The sequence below is a fragment of the Bubalus bubalis genome, chromosome 6 (assembly GCF_019923935.1).
Source record: "Bubalus bubalis isolate 160015118507 breed Murrah chromosome 6, NDDB_SH_1, whole genome shotgun sequence".
NCBI lineage: Eukaryota > Metazoa > Chordata > Mammalia > Artiodactyla > Bovidae > Bubalus > Bubalus bubalis.
In genome coordinates this window covers 26,447,113-26,466,606 of record NC_059162.1, presented here as the reverse complement: position 1 = coordinate 26,466,606, position 19,494 = coordinate 26,447,113, and the positions used below count along the sequence as shown (strand labels likewise).

Below are 19,494 nucleotides of genomic sequence, written 5' to 3'. Positions count from 1 at the left end.
TGTCCAGGCAAAAAGACTGGAGTGGGTTGCCGTGCCCTTCTCCAGGGGATCTTCCCAACCCAGGGATCAAACCCGAGTCTCTTATGTCTCCTGCATTAGGCAGGCGGGTTCTTTACCACTAACGCCACCTGAGGTGTGTTATCCATACCTGGAACTTCTTCTGCCTGTGCCACTGATCCCAGGGTTTTGGCTTGGTCATCCGTAGACGACATGGCCTTTGACGTGTCCTGGTTTGCGGTGCACTCTTTTGGCCTGGACAAGGCTCCCGTCCTCCTGTCGTCACTGGATCGGAAGGGGATTGTGAACACGGCCCAGAGGGACTGGAAGAGCAGCCTCAGCCTGGAGCGCATGAGCATGCTGGAATTCTTGCTACAAGTGCATGGCTCCGAGGACCAGGACTTTGGCAACTACTACTGCTCCGTGACTCCGTGGGTGAAGTCACCCACAGGTTCCTGGCAGAAGGAAGCAGAGATCCAGTCCAAGCCCATCTTTATAACTGTGAAGATGGATGGTAAGAATGACACACAAATAACCTTCTCAGTGTTTGGGGAATGGCTTCTCTGCGTGCTTTGCCACCGCTGATGGGATCCAGGTTCTCACCCTTGAGGAATGTGCCTGCTTTCTCTCTAGCCTGGCTCAGGCGTGTACCCAGAAAGAGCACACTCAGCCCTTGCTGTTTTCCCAGCTTAGGTACCAGGTGTGTTGGAGGCACTACTGGGCAATGATTTTTTAAACTTACTGGACAGATTTTCAATGCATTCTGTAAATTCTAGACATAGTCACTTTGTTGTATCCTAGGGTTGGCACGGATTCTGCCAGGCAAGGGCAGAGAACAACATCGAGAGAGTGGGTCAAGGTCTCTTGGAAGGGCTGTGAGTGAGTTCCTGCCCCTTTTACTCTTCTACTGGTCCTGTGCTGTGCTAGTCGCTCAGTCGTGTCTGACTCTTTGAGAACCCATGTACTGCAGCACACCAGGCTTCTCTGTCCATGGGCTTTTTCAGGCAAGCATACTGGAGTGGGTTGCCATTTCCTCCTCTGGGGGATCTTCCTGACCCAGGGATCGAACCCCCAGTCTCCTTGTCTCCTGCATTGCAAGTGGATTCTTTACCCACTGAGCCATCTGGGAAAGCCCCTTACTGGTCCTATCTCTGGTGAAAGGGGGCTCCTCCCATTCACTCGCACAGGGAGGGTTCTTCACAGAACCCTGAGATGGGAGGGGGAGCTCCCCGCCTTGTTGGCTCATACTGACGGCCAGTCAGCCTAACTAAGTGGCCAGGGGGCCCCCTCCCCACCCTTCTGCTCTCTAGCCTCCTTGAGTGGGGGGCACGTTTTCCTTGGTTAACGGAAAACTTGTCTTCTCTGCAGAAAGTGTCAGAGTAAGTGTGAATTGAAAAAACTCATGGACAGAATTCAAGTCCAGGTGCCTGGAAGGATTAAGTAGAAGCCTTCGAGTGCGTTTTCCTGACGATGTGTCAGTTTGGTGGGGACTGGAATTGGAGCCCCAGCTCTTCCACAGATGACTTAGTCTTTCTAATCCTTTGTGTCCTCTCTTGTTAAATGGGATGATAATCTCTTGTGGGGCTGTTGTGCTAAATGTCGGGCAAACAACCATGGTGCCAGCCTCCACCCAAGGTTTGCTCGTAATTCGGGGGACGGGGACTTTGTAGGTGCAGGATCTGAACTGCATGTGTTCCTGCAACTTAGTGATACCATATTTGCCTCTTAGAAATGTCTTGCTTGAAGTCATTCCATATGAAAATCCAGATTTACTGAACAAGCAGGGAGTGATTATTCACTTTGCTAGATAATTTACTATAGTGTTACTTAAAATAGCTCCCCTTGTACACTTCAGTTATCTGATGCATAGAATTGATTTATGTGGTTTTTTTTTAAAGGATGCATCTGCTGCTGAATGTGTGGTGCCCTTATACTGACTTTTAAAAATCAATCTCCTGCCAAAACCCTAAAAAGCAAGTTGACATTCAAAGATATCGAAGGAAATCTTTTTTTTTCTGGGTTCCCCCCCACCACCACCCTGCCTGCTATGGAATTGGGTAGGGATATATTTGCTCATTTTTGGACACCTATGGCTGAGCTGCTCTTGTCTCAAGCCCTGTGCTAGGTGCAAGACCTGTGAGGTCAGACTCCTGGGGAGACCCTGGGCAGTGGAGGAGGGAGGCGATGGTCTTCCCTGAGCTATCCCCACCCCCCCCAACACCCCCCACACCCTGCAACTTGCATCACGATTTCTATCCCTCTGATCTCTCCCTCCTAGTGCTGAACGCCTTCAAGTACCCGCTGCTGATTGGCATCGGCCTGTCCACTGTCATCGGGCTCCTGTCCTGCCTCATCGGGTACTGCAGCTCCCACTGGTGCTGTAAGAAGGAAGTCCAGGAGACCCGGCGAGAGCGCCGCCGGCTCATGTCCATGGAGATGGACTAGTTGGTGCCAGAAAGGCCGAGACCGAGGGACGGTCGAGGAGCGGTTTGGGCGAGATGAGGACAGCAATCTTTTAACGCGAAGTGTGTTACACTAAAAACCAGTCCTCTCTAATCTCAGGTGGGACTCGGCGCTCTCTTTTCTGCATGTCAAGTCCTGAGCGCAGACATGTTTACCAGCACACGGCTCTTCTTCCCACGGCACTTTCTGATGGAACAATCGAGTGTGTGTTTTCCTGACGGCGGCTTTTTAATGGTTAACCTCTAATTTTTTTCTCCTACTGGCTTATAGATCTCTGACTTGTGTGTGTTTCTACCTTTTGTTTTGAGGGGTTGCAGTGAGAAAGGGGTGAAGGCGTTCAGAGTTCTTTGTCTCGGGTGAGATCCGTACATCTTCCGAGTCAGAGGAAGATGTGCTAAGAGAGCTGCTAAAGGCGACCCTCTACCCCGGCCGAGGGACAACACAGACCAGTGCTGAAGGCTAATGTGTGGCTTTTACTACCCTCCCCACCCCCTATTTTCCAGGGGGTTTAGGCTAGCTACATTTAAAATCTAAACCTGCAGTCCGTAACTTCCTATCAAGCCCAAATGTATTTTGGTTTTGGTTTTCTGCTTCTTTGCCCCTTTCCACTTCTTTCATATTTGCTTTATGTGCGAGTGCTGAAATGGCCCTGGAATCGAGAATTTGGCTCTCCACCAAGCACCTTATCTTGCCACCTTAGCCTTAAGAATGAGTATGAAGAAAAATGCACAGCCCCCTCTGTCCAGGGCAGTGAGAAGCCCTGCAAGGAAGAAGAGGTCGGAGATAAGGAAAGGAACAGACAGTCACTCCCATAGTTCCGAGGCTACCATGCTTCAGGGGGCCCCAGAGATTACAGAAGGGGGATATCCTGGAAGTTCGATTTCTGCAGTTTGTGCCAGAGGGTCAGTGGTGCAGGGGTGTGTCAGGCGGACGGAGCCACCTCTCTTCCCCGTCCCGCCCTTTGTTAGAGGCTAAAGCCTTGTGGGTCTTCAGGGGGAACCACTGACACCCCATGTCCTTCACGAGCCACTTGGGCTCTTTAATGTGAGGTCGAATTGCTGCTTGCAAGACTGACTTCACAGAATCAGAAATTACCCAGAAGAACCATGCATTTTCTGTCACCTTGTCAGTCCTTCAAGTCTTTTAAAAAAATCCCCTGCAGGGGGTTAGTGAGAAAGGGTATACTTTGTGGTGTGTTTGCTTTCCTATTAGGAACACAAAGGAAACCCAGCAATTTATTGCTGTGTGAACAGCCTACAAAGTAGATCTGAGAGTGGTCCGCTTTGCCCGATCACTCATACTAGGAGTAGGACAGTGGTCCCAAAAAGATCTGTGTCTTGCCCCCACACAGCGCTGGCCTTTCAGAAGCATCCCAGTGGGGTTTCCTGAGGCTCACTGGTGACTCAATCCCCACATTGCATTCTGCGTGCTTTTACCCTGAAGGACCTAATACTGCTTTGTCTTCCAAAAGGGAAAAAAAAAGATTCATTTGTTTTGAGCAATAAAGTAATACAAAATGATGGCCATTCACGTGCGGCTCTCTGTCACAATGGGCCAGACTAGCTGGACTGCTCCCAGCTCACCATCTTCCCTTCTACTTCTCTCCTCTGTTGCCCACGATTCATTTTGCACATATCACCAAGTCACCCCCCAGACAGCAGATTGCCAACAAATTTTTCCTTTTGGTTTTGCCCACCGAGGGGACCCCTCATATGATTGCAACTAGGTTCTGTACTAACGGTAGCAGAACAGAGGGATTCCGGGCCTAGCATCTGTGGCGGGAAGACGTACCGCAGGCCCGCTCTCCCAGAGCACGAACGGCCAGGGGAAGGGGAAGAGGCTGCGATAGCGCTAGATTTGGGTATTTCCTACATGCTGTTTCCCAACTGTGCCGTCTCAGAGGAGGTGAGTCACAGGTGATTGTGCAAACAGGAAATAGACACAGGTGCTGCGTTCAGAACAGCCAGTGCCCTTTGAGCCCTCACAGTGATCAGCCTCTTAAAAGAAGGTTCAGGATTGTTGTAGTACAGGCCCTTAGAAGGAGGAAAGGATACTTGGCTTTGGATGTGACCTGGGGGCCCCAGGTGTGTGTAAAAACGTGGACGGGTCGCAGCAGACAGCCGGTGGCGGTGAAGGTGGCACGTGCTCACACACTCGACCTTCTCCTTTCAGACTGCTGTTGCAGTTCAAGGCTGGGGCTTCTACGGCATCTACCGTGCCCCGAGCCCCGCCCTCCATCCACTGGGCTGGTACAAAGTAGGGAGAAGTCACAGGGCATGGTACCAAGGACCGCCTTCCTTCCAGGGACATCAACATGCTGGAACATGTGTCCTGGTCAGAGTGTGAGATGTACTCTTGTTATACCAAATGGGGCCCCCTGCTGAGTGCTCTTCCGGAAAAGGTTACCGCAGAAGCGCTGGCATGAAGGCAAGGACCCAGCCACGACTGACACGGATGAAAGTGCACTGCTTAACACAAAGAACCTTGATAGAAAGTTTGACTTTGGTTTTTTTCTTCTAATCGTAAAAATATCCCCAGAAAGAGCCTAAGCTATATTCAGATAAACGCCTGAGAAGTACTTTCCATTGTTTACTTTATAATGTTTACATACACTTTTCACTTTTTTAAAAAAAAGAAAATGCCAGCTCTGACTTTTTAACAACTTTTCAGATTTTTCATGGGACAGTGGAACTCTGACTCACCAACTGGATTTAAAATCTTAATTTAGAAATGTATTTATTTGTGTCTTTTCTCCCCTCCTATCTATGTGGCTTTCCCTAAGATCCTGGTCAAAGTGGCTTCTCCTGCCCAGACCCTTGTCTGTTTTCCCTGGTGGCTCTTGCTTCTTGCTTTGCAGACTGCCTGCAGCCATGATTTTGTCACTGACATCTGTGAGCCAAAGACTGAGCCTCTTTAGCAGGAATAATAAGCAATACTACACAACTTGCTACTTTCAGAAAACCCTTTTTTTTTTTTAACCTTCACCGATGACAACAGAGGAAGAAGGGAACTGGGATTTGGGTAAGTTCTCCTCCGCTGTTTGACCAAATTCTCAGTGATAATTATTGTGTGCAGATCACTAGGAGAAAAAAGTTGACTTTCTTTCTTTTTTAGCGTGGCACATACAGATCTGCCGGATTTTCCGTAGACAAAAGAAAGGGTCTTGTGTATTTTTGTCCATATCCAATGTTATATGAACTAATTGTATTGTTTTATACTGTGACCACAAAATATTATGCAATGCACCATTTGTTTTTTATTTCATTAAAGGAAGTTTAATTTAAACTGAAGTTGTGTGAGGAACTTGATCTTGGCCTCTGTTACCCTTTCATCTCCTCTGCATAAGGGACTGTGGCTGAATTCCCTTGCCACTTGAGCACCTTCTCATCTCTTGGAATCCCGTGAACGTGCTATAGATGTTCACCAAAGATAAAAGAAGAAATGGATTTAACAGGACTAATAGTGAGATTTCCACCAAGCAGAAAGGTGAGGGCTGGGGCCCCCTGCTGAGGATGGTCTCTAGGTCTCTCCCTGCATTCTCATGACCTTATAGGACCCTTGTCAGGAAAGAGAGAAGTTAGAGGCTGTTCCTCTCTGCGGATGAGGAAACACACCCAAGTTCTGTGACCATGTCGTGCCTGGAACAGAACAGCTTTTCTGACTCATGACCCAGTCTGGAGCCAAACAGGTCCAGAAGGTGTTAGCCCCTGTATTATGTAAAAACAATCCTTTCCCCAGGCTGCTGGCTTCTGAGTCCAGGATAGGAGAGAGTGCTGGGGCTCCCACCTCCCTGCTGGCCCCAGGAGCAGCTGCTCAGCCTCGGCCAGCCTTCCCTATTTGTGTCTTGGGCAGGGACCACCTCACTTGTGAGGTGTTCAGAGGCTGGGTCTGTGTCCTGGTTAACTAACCTCGCCTGGGGCTTGGCCCCAGTCCAGACATATGGAAGGGACTTGTTTTTAGCTGCCAAGTCATGTCCGACTTTTTTGACTCCATGGACTGTAGCCCGCCAGGCTTCTCTGTCCATGGGATTTCCCAGGCAAGAATACTAGAGTGGGTTGCCATTTCCCTCTCCAGGAGATCTTCCCAGACCAGGGATCGAACCCACATCTCCTGCATTGGCAGGCAAATTCTTTACCACTGAGCCACCAGGGAAACGGCATAGAAGGGACTAGAGGTTTATGAATGCACAGTGACGCTGTCCTGTGGGAAATGGCCCAACACTGCATGCTTCTCCATGAAGAGGGAAGATTCTGCTCACATCGAAACACTGATACAGTCAGAGCTGGTCTGCAGCAGTCCCACACCTCTTGCTGAGCCTGTACCTGCCTCAGTTTATATTAAAAGAAAAATAAAAACTTGCTCACATAACTCCTGTGGCCAAGGCATTGTGCTCAGCGCAGAAAACCTCCCACTTACATCCTTTCCTAGAGGGTTTGGCAGCTGCTGTTGGCTCATCCAGAAACCTCTTTCCACCTGTTCCAACTCCTGCTTCTCTGTCAGGTCTCACAGGGAGCCTTTATCTGCCCCTGTAGGCTAGAAGAGAAACCCCTGACAGATGCTCTGGTTGTCTGAAAGTGGCCCGAGGGCAGGGACCTCTTCCCACTGTGACAATAGCTAACCAACACTGGGATGCTTTGATGTGCTGTGCCCTTGGGCGAGGGCACGAGGGCTTCCCAGGTGGTTCAAGCAGTAAAGAATCTGCCTGCCAATGCAGGAGATGCAGGAGACATGGGTTCAGTGCCTGGGGTGGGAAGATCCCCTGGAAGAGGAAAGGGCGCCCCACTCCAGTACTCTTGCCGCAAGGAGTCAGACTTGACTGAGCATGCATAGGCATGCACTCGCACCTGGGCAAGAGCCTCAGGTCACCCGAGGTGACCACTGAAGATTTCTTATGTGCTCTTCATGTAACTGGATCTTTCGGCTAGCAGCCACCCTATGTCCTCTTACCCACAGACCAGAGTGTGTAGCACACCACTTCAAAACACAGGTTTTATTATTTCGGTGAAGCAGGGCCAACCATTGAGAAGATAGCTTGTTTCACTCACAGATCCCAAGAGAAGGGGTCACGCCACACCCCAGGGGCCATACGGGGAAGCACCAGCATCCCTCAGGCAGCAGAGGGAGCAAGAGAAAAGCATGGACTGCAGCCCTTATTTTGGTTTTCACAGGAAGGAACGGGCAAGTCAGGGTAAGCTGGCTTCAGATTGACTAGTTTGGAGAATTTCAGCAGATTCTGGGGCATAGCAAGTGTCCCTAGTTATCAGGTGTGATGAGAAAACAGCTATTTTGAGTTGCCGCCTAAGATTTTACAGGATAATAGTGCTGCTCACAGCCAAAGCCTGAACGTATAGATAAGGACCTGAGCTTATGATTGCTGCCCCAAGTCCCCATTTTGCTTTTCCCCAGGCTCCTTTTAAAATAACTCTTTTGAGTTGAGCCTGCAGCCTCCACCGCAGCCACCTGATAAGTAATGGGCGCTTGTTACCCTGCTCTCTATCTCCTGCTCACTGGACACCTGGACGTCGCAGGACTACCCTTCCCCTGGCTCGCTGGGCCCCCAGCCCTGGTTTCTGGGGTCTGTAAGTAATAAATCTTATGACTTAACTTTCTTAGTGTAAGTGTATTGAAATTGTGCCTTCAATCAAAATGACCCTGGGTTTCACTTCCTCAGGGTGGGGGTTCAGATGCTGAGGGAGCAACTTGCTGACCCGATGTGGGTGGTTTGTGCTCCTTGTTCAATAGGTCGTGGTTGGCATATGCCTAATTTAATACTCCAGCTATTCCCCTTCTCCCCCCAACACATCTGGTTCCTGGTCTTGGGGTGATCTGAGCAGGGAACAGTGGTCCTGAGTGTAAGAGCTCAGTGGAGGAGGGGTTTGCACACAGAAGGCGTGAAAATGAAAAAATGAAAGTTGATCAGTCATGTCCGACTCTTTGCAACCCCATGGACTATACAGTCCATGGAATTCTCCAGGCCAGAATACTGGAGTGAGTAGCTGTTCCCTTCTCCAGGGGATCTTCCCAACCCAGGAATCAAACCGGGGTCTCCTGCATTGCAGGCAGATTCTTTACCAGCTGATGGAAAGCATGCTCACAGGCAAATCGGAATGACTTCCTTTCTCTAGGAACTGGTTAGTCCTGGGAGGAGCAGTGTCTCCAGGGTCAGCAAGGCTCTGGATGTCAAAGCATCAAAAACCAGAACTAAAATGACATGATTAATACACTCACTGCTTGGGGCTTGTACGCCTGGTTGGCTCGGCTTCACTAGGGGTGGGGAGTAATGCTCACCTGAGTCCTCTCTGTTCTGTTTGCCAGTGTATTTGTGCCACCAGTACTGGTTACTTTGATTATATAATTTCATTGAATAATATAATGAAATATATTTCATTATATAAATGATGTAAATCAATGAAATATGAGTGCCAGAGAAAGATGTGTTGATAAAAGGAAGATGAATTCCCTGAAAAGACTAGATAGAGGCAAATTCCTTTTTTTTTTTTTTTTTTTTTAGTGCTATCAATTTAAGTCCAGGCAATACAACTATAAGCGATTTATGTTTTTATAAATCATAAAAGCATAGGAAGATCTATACTCCATTGACTTTACAAACGTTGGTGTTTTTGTTGCTGTTAATTCTTACTCCGTTTTAAAGAAATCAAACCTGAAAGTTGTAGAAGAGAAGATAGGTTTAGTTTATGCAAAAAAGAGAGGAGACTCCAGATAATAGACCTGGGCCTGTGTCAAGAGATTGTTGAGCAAATACATACTATATGATTGAAGTGAAAATAAAATTTTTAAGATACATAAATGTCTTTTGATAATTCTCATCTTTACCTAACATTTCTGTTAATTGATCAACTGATAGCTCTAATTGTGTCAGATAATGGAGTTTCTCCTATTATTGTCCCCATTCTTAGAGTTGAGGAAATTGAGGCTTAAGGAAACTAATTTGCTCAAGATTTGAACCTAGGTCTTTCTGGCTCCAAAGTGTGTACATGTTCTAAATCACTGCAGCGGCTACAGTGTCTATTTTAGCCATTCAGTATTTTTTGAAGAGATAGAAAGATGAGTAAGAACTGATTCCTGACCTTAGGAAATTCATGGACTTGTAGGAGAGGGCATGGGCATGTAAATCATTCATTTTATTATATGTAATAAGTAAAATTATAGCAGTTCATGACAGAGATAGAGGAAGGAGTGGTACGTTTTCTAAGGTGTCAAGAAAGGTTTTGCATAGGAGATGCAAACCCAAATTTAAAATTTTTTAAATAAATAGGCATATATCAGGTAGGGAGGGCTCTTAGCAGAGGGGACAGTATATGCAAAATTAGACAGGATGGTAAGACCCATTCAAAGAAACACAGTGGTTCTGTGTCTGAAAGTTGAGGTGATGGGAGAGTTCTCAAGCACCAGCTCATGAACATCCAGTCAAGGAGTTGGGACTTGGTCATCTAGAAGTTTTGCAGGGGGGAGGCACAAGATTTATTTTATTTTTTGGCTGTGGCGGGTCTCCCTTGCTGCATGCAGGCTTTCTCTAGTTGTGGTGAACACGGTCTCACTCTGTTCCTTTGTATGGGCTTCTCATTGCCGTGGCTTCTCTTTTTGTGGAGCACAGGCTCTGGGATGCTCAGGCTTCAGTAACTGTGGCGTATGAGCTTAGCCGCTCTGCAGCATGTAGGACCTTCCCAGACCAGAGATCGAACCTGTGTCCCATGCATTGCAAGGCAGATTCTTAGCCACTGGACCACGGGGAAACCCCTGAAAGTCTTTATTCAGGAGAGTGTGTTGCTATGTTTGCATTTTAGATTAGCAGAGCGGGGGCTGGGTGCAGGCAAGGCTGGAAGATGAACTGAACTGCATTAATCCAGGTGAAAAATCACTGCTCTCAGTTGTGGCACCAGCAGCTACAGTGAATTCATTCAAGGTTTTAGGAAGAGCTGACAGAACTGTGTACCTAGATGTGGAATGCGGAGGCCAGCCATGGGTCTGGAAGGATGTTGGTGCACTCAACCACTATGAACAACAGTACCAGTGAAGGAGAAAACAATGATTTTAGCTTTGGATGCAAGTTTGAGTTTTCTGCAGGACCTTCAGGTGGGAATGTTCAGGCAATTAGATAATTGGCCTGGAGCTTATGGGAGAAGTTGGGGGCGGAGATAGATGAGTGATTGTCAGCATACAGACAGGGCATGAGATGTGGAAGCAGCGTGAGGAGAAAGGGCTGGTGACAGAACCCCGAGAAGGGCTTCACTGGGAAGAAACTTCCGAAGCGGGGAGGGAAAATCCCGGCAAGACCGTGGTATCAGAGAAGGAAGGAAAGAATTCCGAGCAGGTATGCCAATGGCCGGTCATACCTCATGCCACCGAAGGACCGAGTCAAGGGAGAGCTGAACACTGTCCATGGCTGTGACCTTGGGTGTTTGGGTGAAGTCAAGCCCAGATCACGGTGGGCTCAAGTGCTGGCTAGTTAGGAAATCAAGCAGAATACAGAATATGGGGAAACTCATAGATTTGAAGAGGGGAGGGAAGAGGAGGCAGTTTGAAACTATGGTGAAAAGGTGACTATTTAGTAAGGGAGTAGGCACCTGGGCTGCTTTATGGGCCAAGGAGACCATGAAAGGTCATCTGTGTCAGGGGTACACCTGTACCTAAAGCCCAGGTAAAGCAAACTTCCTGTCCCTTCCCCCCCCTTTCTTCCTCCCTTTGGGGCCTATTTTGAGCACTCCCCCACACCCCCTTCTTGTTTTAAAATCAGAACTCATTGTCAGTTACTCCCTGATAGGGACTTGAAGAAGTAGCTCTTCCCAAGGGTATATCTGAAACCAGAAGATGGCCTGGGAATCCCATCTGTTGCTCTTTCTCTGCTGCCACCAGCTCCTAGTCCCCATCTCCTCCTTCACCCCCTTTCCTTTCACATATGCAGTATTATAGAATAACTCACGTCACTATGTGATCAGTTCAGTTCGGTCGCTCAGTCGTGTCCGACTCTTTGCGACCCCATGAATCGCAGCACGCCAGGCCTCCCTGTCCATCACCAACTCCCAGAGTTCACTCAGACTCACGTCCATCGAGTCGGTGATGCCATCCAGCCATCTCATCCTCTGTCGTACCCTTCTCCTCCTGCCTCCAATCCCTCCCAGCATCAGAGTCTTTTCCAATGAGTCAGCTCTTCGCATGAGGTGGCCAAAGTACGGGAGTTTCAGCTTCAGCATCATTCCTTCCAAAGAACACCCAGGACTGATCTCCTTTAGAATGGACTGGTTGGATCTCCTTGCAATCCAAGGGACTCGCAAGAGTCTTCTCCAACACCACATGTGATAGGTATTAACTAATCCCGTTTTACAGATGAGAAAACTGATGCTCAGAGGAATCAACTAACCTGCCTAGATTGTGTGGCTAGAAAATGCCCTTCTTGTGCCCTGGCCTTTGCCTCTGCCCACAGGAATCTACTTAAGGTTTTCCCCACAGATAGGAGTTGCCACCCACCTTGAAAAACTCAGCCTCAGTTAGCTAACTGTCAGCTCCTGGTGAAGTCAGCCTGGTGAGAAGTAAAGGGCGTGAGAGTTGTTCTCCATCATAGGACCCAAGTTGTACCAGGTCCGCTCTAGGCCTCAGTTTCTTCCATTGTTGTATGATTGATTGAGTTCACAGTGGCGTTCCATGCATGGAGGAGCAAGGCTCAGAACCCGAGGCTTCCTGCACCTTGGTAAGACCGACACCCATGCGGGTAGCAATCACTGACCTAAATTGTAGGAGCTCAAGTAGGGAAAGGGGCAAAATCCTGATCAGCTTTCTGCTCACCCCTTCAGGATCTTCTTTTCTGTCCTCCTGTCACTGACTGTCCCACATACTCTGCCTTCTGAAAATCATGAATGGCAAGCTAGAAAGTATAACAGAAAGGGCACTGAGCCAAAAGTGAGAAGGCAGCCATAGAATGCACCCATTCCTAGCCGTACAACCTTAGCCAAGTTAATGGATCCCTCTGAGCCTCAGTTTTCTCATCTGTAAAATGGGATTAATGATGTGAGCTATTGTGTAACACTGCATAGGTGAAAATGCCTCACACAGAACTTGACATGTAAAAGGTCTGCACTTAAATATTTCTTAGGTCTGAATGCTTAGGCTAGGAATCCGTGATACTTGCAATTTTTGTCATTTTGTGGAATTAATATTTGAACATGTCAAACCTGAAAAAAAATACATCACTTTTCATTAATCTTCTAGGAACTTACGAAAAGACTTTTTCCTTCAGTACATCGTTGTGTTGCTTTGACTATCACTGGCCCTGTCCCTCCATCTGAATTGGGAATTCCATTTTTACAGTCCTTTCAACTGATTCAGTTGCCATGCACTACAGTGATTCCCAAGGTAATAGAGTAACTGTCTCTCTCGCTGGCTCTATTTTTTCTTTCTTCTCATTTTTTCTTTTCCCCTTAATAACATAAAGCTTCTTTTTTCCTTCCAGAAAAGAAGCAGCATCACCCTGTCAATGTTAAATTCTGGCAGAAACCAGAGCCACTAACATGGAAAGAAAAAAAAAAATTGGCAACAGCCAGGAGTGAAAAATTGCTATAGCATTACTTAGTTGGGCTTCCCTCATAGCTCAGTTGGTAAAGAATCTGCCTGCAATGCGGGAGACCCTGGTTCGATTCCTGGGTTGGGAAGATCCACTGGAGAAGGGAAAGGCTACCCACTCCAGTATTCTTGGGCTTCCCTTGTGGCTCAGCTGGTAAAGAATCTGCCTGCAATGTGGGAGACCTGGGTTCAATCCCTGGGTTGGGAAGATCCCCTGGGGAAGGGAAAGGCTACCCACTTCAGTATTCTAGCCTGGAGAATTCCATGGACTGTATAGTCCATGGGATCTCAAAGAATCCGACACGACTGAGCAACTTTCACTTCACTACTTGGTTGTGTGTATTTCAGGAATACAGGGTCCTCTACATTATTGGCAATGATTGTCTCTGTGGTCAGTGCTTATTTCTAACATAATTCTCTTTTCAGTGCATGTAGTAGATTGGTTGCATTGATGGCCCCAGTTCCCTTCCACTTCTTTTGCTCTGCCACTTTGCTGTTTCCTTCACTCAAGAGATGGAGTCTATTAACCCATCTCTTGCTTTCAGACTTGGCCATGTGACTTGCTTTGATCTGAGGATGTTAGCAGTCATGATGCAAGCAGAAGCTTTTAAAAGTACTGATGTGTGTCTCCTAGTCCTTTTGGACCCCTGACATTACTGTGAAAACGTGCCCAGGCTAGCCTATTCAACGACTGTGAAAGGGATCCAAGCTAAGGCCATCCTAGATCATCCAGCTCCCATCAGCTGATCCATAGGCTTGTGAACAAAAATCTGTACTATTACTGTATGCCACCGAAGCTTGCTATTTGTTATGCAGCAATAGCTAACTGATACAGTAAATTTTGGAGCCTAGGGGATAACCCATGACTTCTACAACTGTAATGGTGAAAAAATTCTTGTACTTCAAGCCCTACTGATGCTATAGTTAACCGCCTGGAGAGGTAGTTTGAAATCACCATTCCAGGTAAGCTGCCCTTTAATTGTTCCCTGAATGCAACCTGTATATCCCTGCCTCAGTATCTTTGTACATTTCATTTCTCCCTAGGGAATGTCCTTTCTTCTCTCTTCCCTATTTGAATCATTCCAGATCTCCAAAGACCTAATGTAAACCACATAAACCAACCTTTTCTGAATGACCTCTGGCTGCCCCCTGCCTGCAGTGGTCCTGCCTGAGTCATAATATGGATACCCAACACAGGCTGCCTTCCATGGCTACCATTTCTTGTCTACAGTTCTTTAGCAAACTAGATTCCAACTTCCTGGAGGGCAGGGCCCATTTTTTACCTCTTTTATCCCCCAAGCACTGCATCAGTTCAGTTGAGTCACTCAGTCGTGTTTTACTCTTTGCGACCCCATGAATTGCAGTACGCCAGGCCTCCCTGTCCATCACTAACTCCTGGAATTCACTCAGACTCACATCCATCGAGTCAGTGATGCCATCCAGCCATCTCATCCTCTGTCATCCCCTTTTCCTCCTGCCCCCAATCCCTCCAAGCATCAGAGTCTTTTCCAATGAGTCAACTCTTCACATGAGGTGGCCAAAGTATTGGAGTTTCAGCTTTAGCATCATTCCTTCCAAAGAAAGCCCAGGGCTGATCTCCTTCAGAATGGACTGGTTGGATCTCCTTGCAGTCCAAGGGACTCTCAAGAGTCTTCTTCAACACCACAGTTCAAAAGCATCAATTCTTCGGCACTTAGCTTTCTTCACAGTGCAACTCTCACATCCATACATGGCTACTGGAAAAACTAGCCTTGGCTAGATGGACCTTTGTTGGCAAAGTAATGTCTCTGCTTTTGAATATGCTATCTAGGTTGGTCATAACTTTCCTTCCAAGGAGTAGCATCTTTTAATTTCATGGCTGCAGTCACCATCTGCAGTGATTTTGGAGCCCAGAAAAATAAAGGAAAGGACAGGGCCTTTTAACTGAAGATGTTAACATTTGTAGGTTGACATGGAGAAGGGTTGTTGTTGTTCGGTGTCCTTGCTAATGAATAAAACCAAAGGGAGATCACTGTGTTGTATACTAAAACTAGCACAGCGGTGGTGGTGGTGGGTGGTGGTTTAGTTGCTAAGCTGTGTCCAACTCTTGTGACACCATGGCTCCTCTGTCCATGGGATTTCCCAGGCAAGAATACTTAAATGAGTTGCCATTTTCTTCTTCAGGGGATCTTCCTGACCCAGGGATTGAACCTAGGTCTTCTGCACTGTAGGCAGATTCTTTACTGACTGAGCCACCAGGGAAGCTCAACTAATACAGTGTTACATGTCAATTATATCTCAATTTTTAAAAACTTGAAAAGAAAAAATTAAAATTAAAAAAGAAGTTAGAAAAAAAAAAAAAAGAAGTTAGAGGCTTCAAGGACTTCCCCAGTGGCCCAGTAGTTAAGATTCCATGCTTCCACTACAAGGGGCAGGGGTTCGATCCCTATTCAGAGAACTAGGATCCCACATGCTGTGTGGCATGGCCAATAAATAAATAATTTTTTTAAGTTATAGGCTTCCAGATGAAAGCTTATAGAATCTTACCCTACTCTACTCTAATTCCCCCTGAGAAAATAAATCATAAAATGCTACCTTTTCCCTGAAGATTCCTGACTTCCCATTCTCCTCAAATTAGATACATTCTTTCTCTTCAGCTCTCCATGTCTCTTTGCCACCTGTATTTCTCCTAGTGGACCTCCCAGAATTTACCTTATGTGATAGCCAGTCATGTTCTTCTTTCTTTCCTGTTCACCTGCACCAGGCTCCACCATCAAAATTTCCTAAGATCAGAGGCTACACTTTTCCATGTGTGTCTCTGGCACCTGGTAAGGAGCTTATCCTAAAGCAGGTGCTCCGTGAAGTATTTCATGACCTCATCATCTCTCCCAGCTCTGTCTTTATGTTAAATGCCCTAATTCAGGCCCTTACCATTGCTCCTACAGAAAATTGCAAAAGGCTGTATCTGGCCTTCCTGCTTCTACCCTTGCCTCCCTTCCTCATCTTAGTACTCAGCTTAAAAGGAAAACATGACCAGGCCATTTTCCTACTTAAAAAACAAGCCAACAAACAACCTCTTAATAGCTTCCCTTTTCTATAAGGTTAAGACCAGTTTCTTAGGCCTGGCGTACATGACCAACTCAGGTCTGTCCCAGCCCACCTTCATAGACCCTTCTCCCTTCACACCAGCCTCTAACTTTACTCCAAGAGGGCACAGCTGATGCATCACGATCCATGCTTGATTGTCTCCCCAACCGTGCACCTCGGCGCCCCCCACTTCCTCCCTGGTTGCCTCAGGTGACCCAGCTGATCTTGACCCTCCCTCCCACCCACTCACTTCCCAGACTCCCTTGAGGTACCCCATTGATTGTTGTGCTTACGAAACTACCTTGTGGTTATCTGAGTAAGTGGAAGCTTCCTGAGAACAAAGACTTTGTATTGAGTTGGTCAAAAAGAAACATTTTGTCCACCCCAGTATGTGCAGCACCTACCACAGCACCCAGAAGATTAAAAAAAAAATCGTTGGATGGATCGGTGGATGGATGGAGCAGGGATCTGCTGTAACTGTGGCCTGAAGCAGACCAGACCATTTCTGACGTATCTAAATAGAGGCTTGGTCTGGAGAACTAACATCCTTAGTAAGCTTGTCGCTTGTACAGTCTTGTCTTCGAGTATTAGGATTAATTTGGCCTGGATTCAGGGCCATTCTTAGTGGCCAGGTCCACACTGAGCAGCTGAAGATTCCCTTAAATGTTCCTTGATATCCATTGGGCACTTCCTATGTACTAGATGTTGTTCTGAGCACTTTCAGTGAATTAGTTCATTCAATTCTCACAGCAATCTTATGGGAAGTACACAGTATCTCTATTGTGTAGATGAGAGTTAGGAAATGTTAATTAACTTTTCTAAGATCAACTACTAAAATCAGAGTCTGTGTGCACACCCAGGCAGCCTGATTCTAGAGCATGCCAGCGTCAGCGCCACCTCATGTTTCCCCGGGTTCCTGTCTTCCAGCTGTGCTTCTCTCTTTTCTCAACGCTTTCCTCTCCCAAGATGGGAGGCAAGGTAAGGGCTAAGAAGAGAAAATTTCTTCTTGATTGTTTTATTTATTCTGTCTACTTAAATTCCCTCATTATGACCTAATTATGCATATTGAGCCAGAAGGAGGTCATCTTTTCTTATTTGTATTTATATATGGTTACCTGCCCATGAAGATAACTTTGCACACCGAATTTGAATGATTATCAAAGAGCCATATAAAGCAAACTGTATTGCCCTTCGCAGGCCGCCTCTGCTTCTCAGTGGGCTGGAAACCGCACGATTGCTTCCTCTTTATCTCTGTAGTGAGAGCGCAGCATTTGTCACTCGGCGTCTGAGCAACTTCAGTGACACCACCAGGAAAGGTCTACATTGGTCCAAATGGCACGCTTCCCACATGTGGCATCATTTTTTCTCTTTCTGAGTAAGTGTCATACTTTTGTATGTTACTGTTGTCACAGGAACTAGTCAAACAGAGACTGTAGGGTGATAAAATGGGACAGTTTGGTCTCTATAGGGAAAACAATGGCACACATCTCTGGTGCTGGCAATCATTTTTGACTTTTGATGATGTTCTTGGCTACCTAGACAACCTCGAGTTCCAGGTGGTGCAATGCTTGGTTGAGCCCCATGAACCTGATCCCATAGGTTTTTATATTTGTGTGTGTTGCTAGATCTGCCAGTTTTGCTGGCCCTGCCTTCACCTTATTTTCTTGGGCTAGCTGATTCCTGGAGATAGGATGAGGCTTAACTCTTCAGACTGACAGGGGATGCCTGATAAGAGCTTGTCTAGATTAATATACCTTGGGGATGTGGCTGGATGAAAGGCTTATGAGAGCACGTAATAGTTTTAGGCTAACTTAAAAGAAGGTTCTGACTTCACCTGTGAGCTGAAGTGGGCGTTGACTACTGTCAAACTGAGAAGGGGGCAGGAAGAGTCACATGGCTCTGCTGAGGGGCATGTGGAAGGGCCTCAATGAGCCTGGGGCATTTGTACATGGTTGAACAGGGTGCAGGAAGTAGAAATTTGGGGGTGGATGGAGAACAGATGAACTGGGAAGGGCATGAAATAGTTTCAGAGCAGACAGAACAGGGAGCAGGTACTCTTTAGTGCTATGGGTTCATTTAGCATCTGGTGAAGCTCATCTTCACCCCCATCTCAGAACAGTTTTTAAATATATAAATTAAAACATATAAGATTATAGGGAAAAACAATCATATTGAAATGCAGTTATCAAAATATTTTAAAGTAAATCATGATGTAGTCATTTATTTTCTTCTTTATTCATTATATGATAAGATCTAGAGGTGGTCTATTAACCCCCAAATTTCAATTTAGTAATGAGTGTGAACAATATTTCAAGACTCTGCAATAGATGTGATGTGAAAATATCTATGGTTTGTTGTCTACCTTCATAGCTGAAGAAAATACTGAATTTCCATAAAGGTTAGTGAAAATAAAGATGTAGGGTGTTTTTCCACCCAAGTTTACGAACTCTTTAATCCCCCAAGTGGACTCAGGTTTAAAACTTCTGCTTTAGAGTGACTAGATGGAATTAGTGAAGGAATTCTGACAATAGGGGAACGAAAAGAGCTTAGAAGCAGAGTAACCAAGGCTGTGGCTAATAGACAAAAAGGGTGCTGCATTCAGCTCAAAGGGGCGCTTAAGAAACCCTTGGCTTGAATTGAACTGGGCTCATGTCTCAAAGGACATCGGGTAGTGAGAGGTGAAGGTCAGATATGGGGCCTGATGGGGGTGATAGACAGCCTGCAGGGGAAGTTACTGGGAGCAGTTGCTGGTTAATTGCTGCCCACCAGACTGGCTTTGCAGGCACTGACGACCAGGAGACTGTTGGGGTCCTTTGGGGACTTGCCTGCCATGTTCCTACTTGTCCTATTCGGCTATCTGAGTGTGATTCTCAAGTGTCTGTGCCTTGTGTCTCTGAACTGTGTGTTTGGCTTGCATATGGGGAAACTGGGCTTACATTGTGCAACAAGTCAGACAGTTGCAAATTTTGTGTCTTTTTTGTGTGTGTGTGGGGGGGAGGCGATGGGGGGTGAGTGATCTGGAAGGCCTGGGAAAAGGAAAGTAACCAAGGTTCAAAAAGGGGAAGCTGCCAGGCTTTTCCTAGTTCATTTGAACCATTACCTAAACTGGGTTATACATTTATTTCTTCTAAATTTAGATTCCATAAATACTAATTTTGTATAGAGCCACAGTTTTTATGTGAAAACCACATTAATCAGAAAGTAACTTGAAAAAGATGTTGCAAGCCTGCTATTTGTCATTACAAATACAAAGGGAGAAATTAAGGAAATACACTAAATGATGGATGATCAGTTGAGCACTTGCATTGTTTAGCAAATGTTTACCTTGTCCTAATTAATTTTAAAAAATAAATATGTAAATGTATATGTATGGCTGAGTCCCTTCACTATTCA

General features: G+C 46.4%; 2 protein-coding genes across 2 annotated transcripts in view; both read left to right on the top strand.

The window, feature by feature from the left end:
* PTGFRN (prostaglandin F2 receptor inhibitor) overlaps positions 1–5,750 on the top strand; it is an 80,513-nt gene extending 74,763 nt beyond the window's left edge. The window contains exons 8-9 of the mRNA XM_006054090.4: positions 206–511; positions 2,276–5,750. Of these exons, the coding sequence (XP_006054152.3) occupies positions 206–511; positions 2,276–2,442 (473 nt within the window). The 3' untranslated portion in view covers positions 2,443–5,750. The remainder of the gene's footprint in view (positions 1–205; positions 512–2,275) is intronic.
* Positions 5,751–16,350: 10,600 nt separating this feature from the next.
* Positions 16,351–19,494, top strand: part of CD101 (CD101 molecule) — a 39,076-nt gene continuing 35,932 nt past the window's right edge. The window contains exons 1-2 of the mRNA XM_006054091.4: positions 16,351–17,079; positions 17,359–17,476. Of these exons, the coding sequence (XP_006054153.4) occupies positions 17,434–17,476 (43 nt within the window). The 5' untranslated portion in view covers positions 16,351–17,079; positions 17,359–17,433. The remainder of the gene's footprint in view (positions 17,080–17,358; positions 17,477–19,494) is intronic.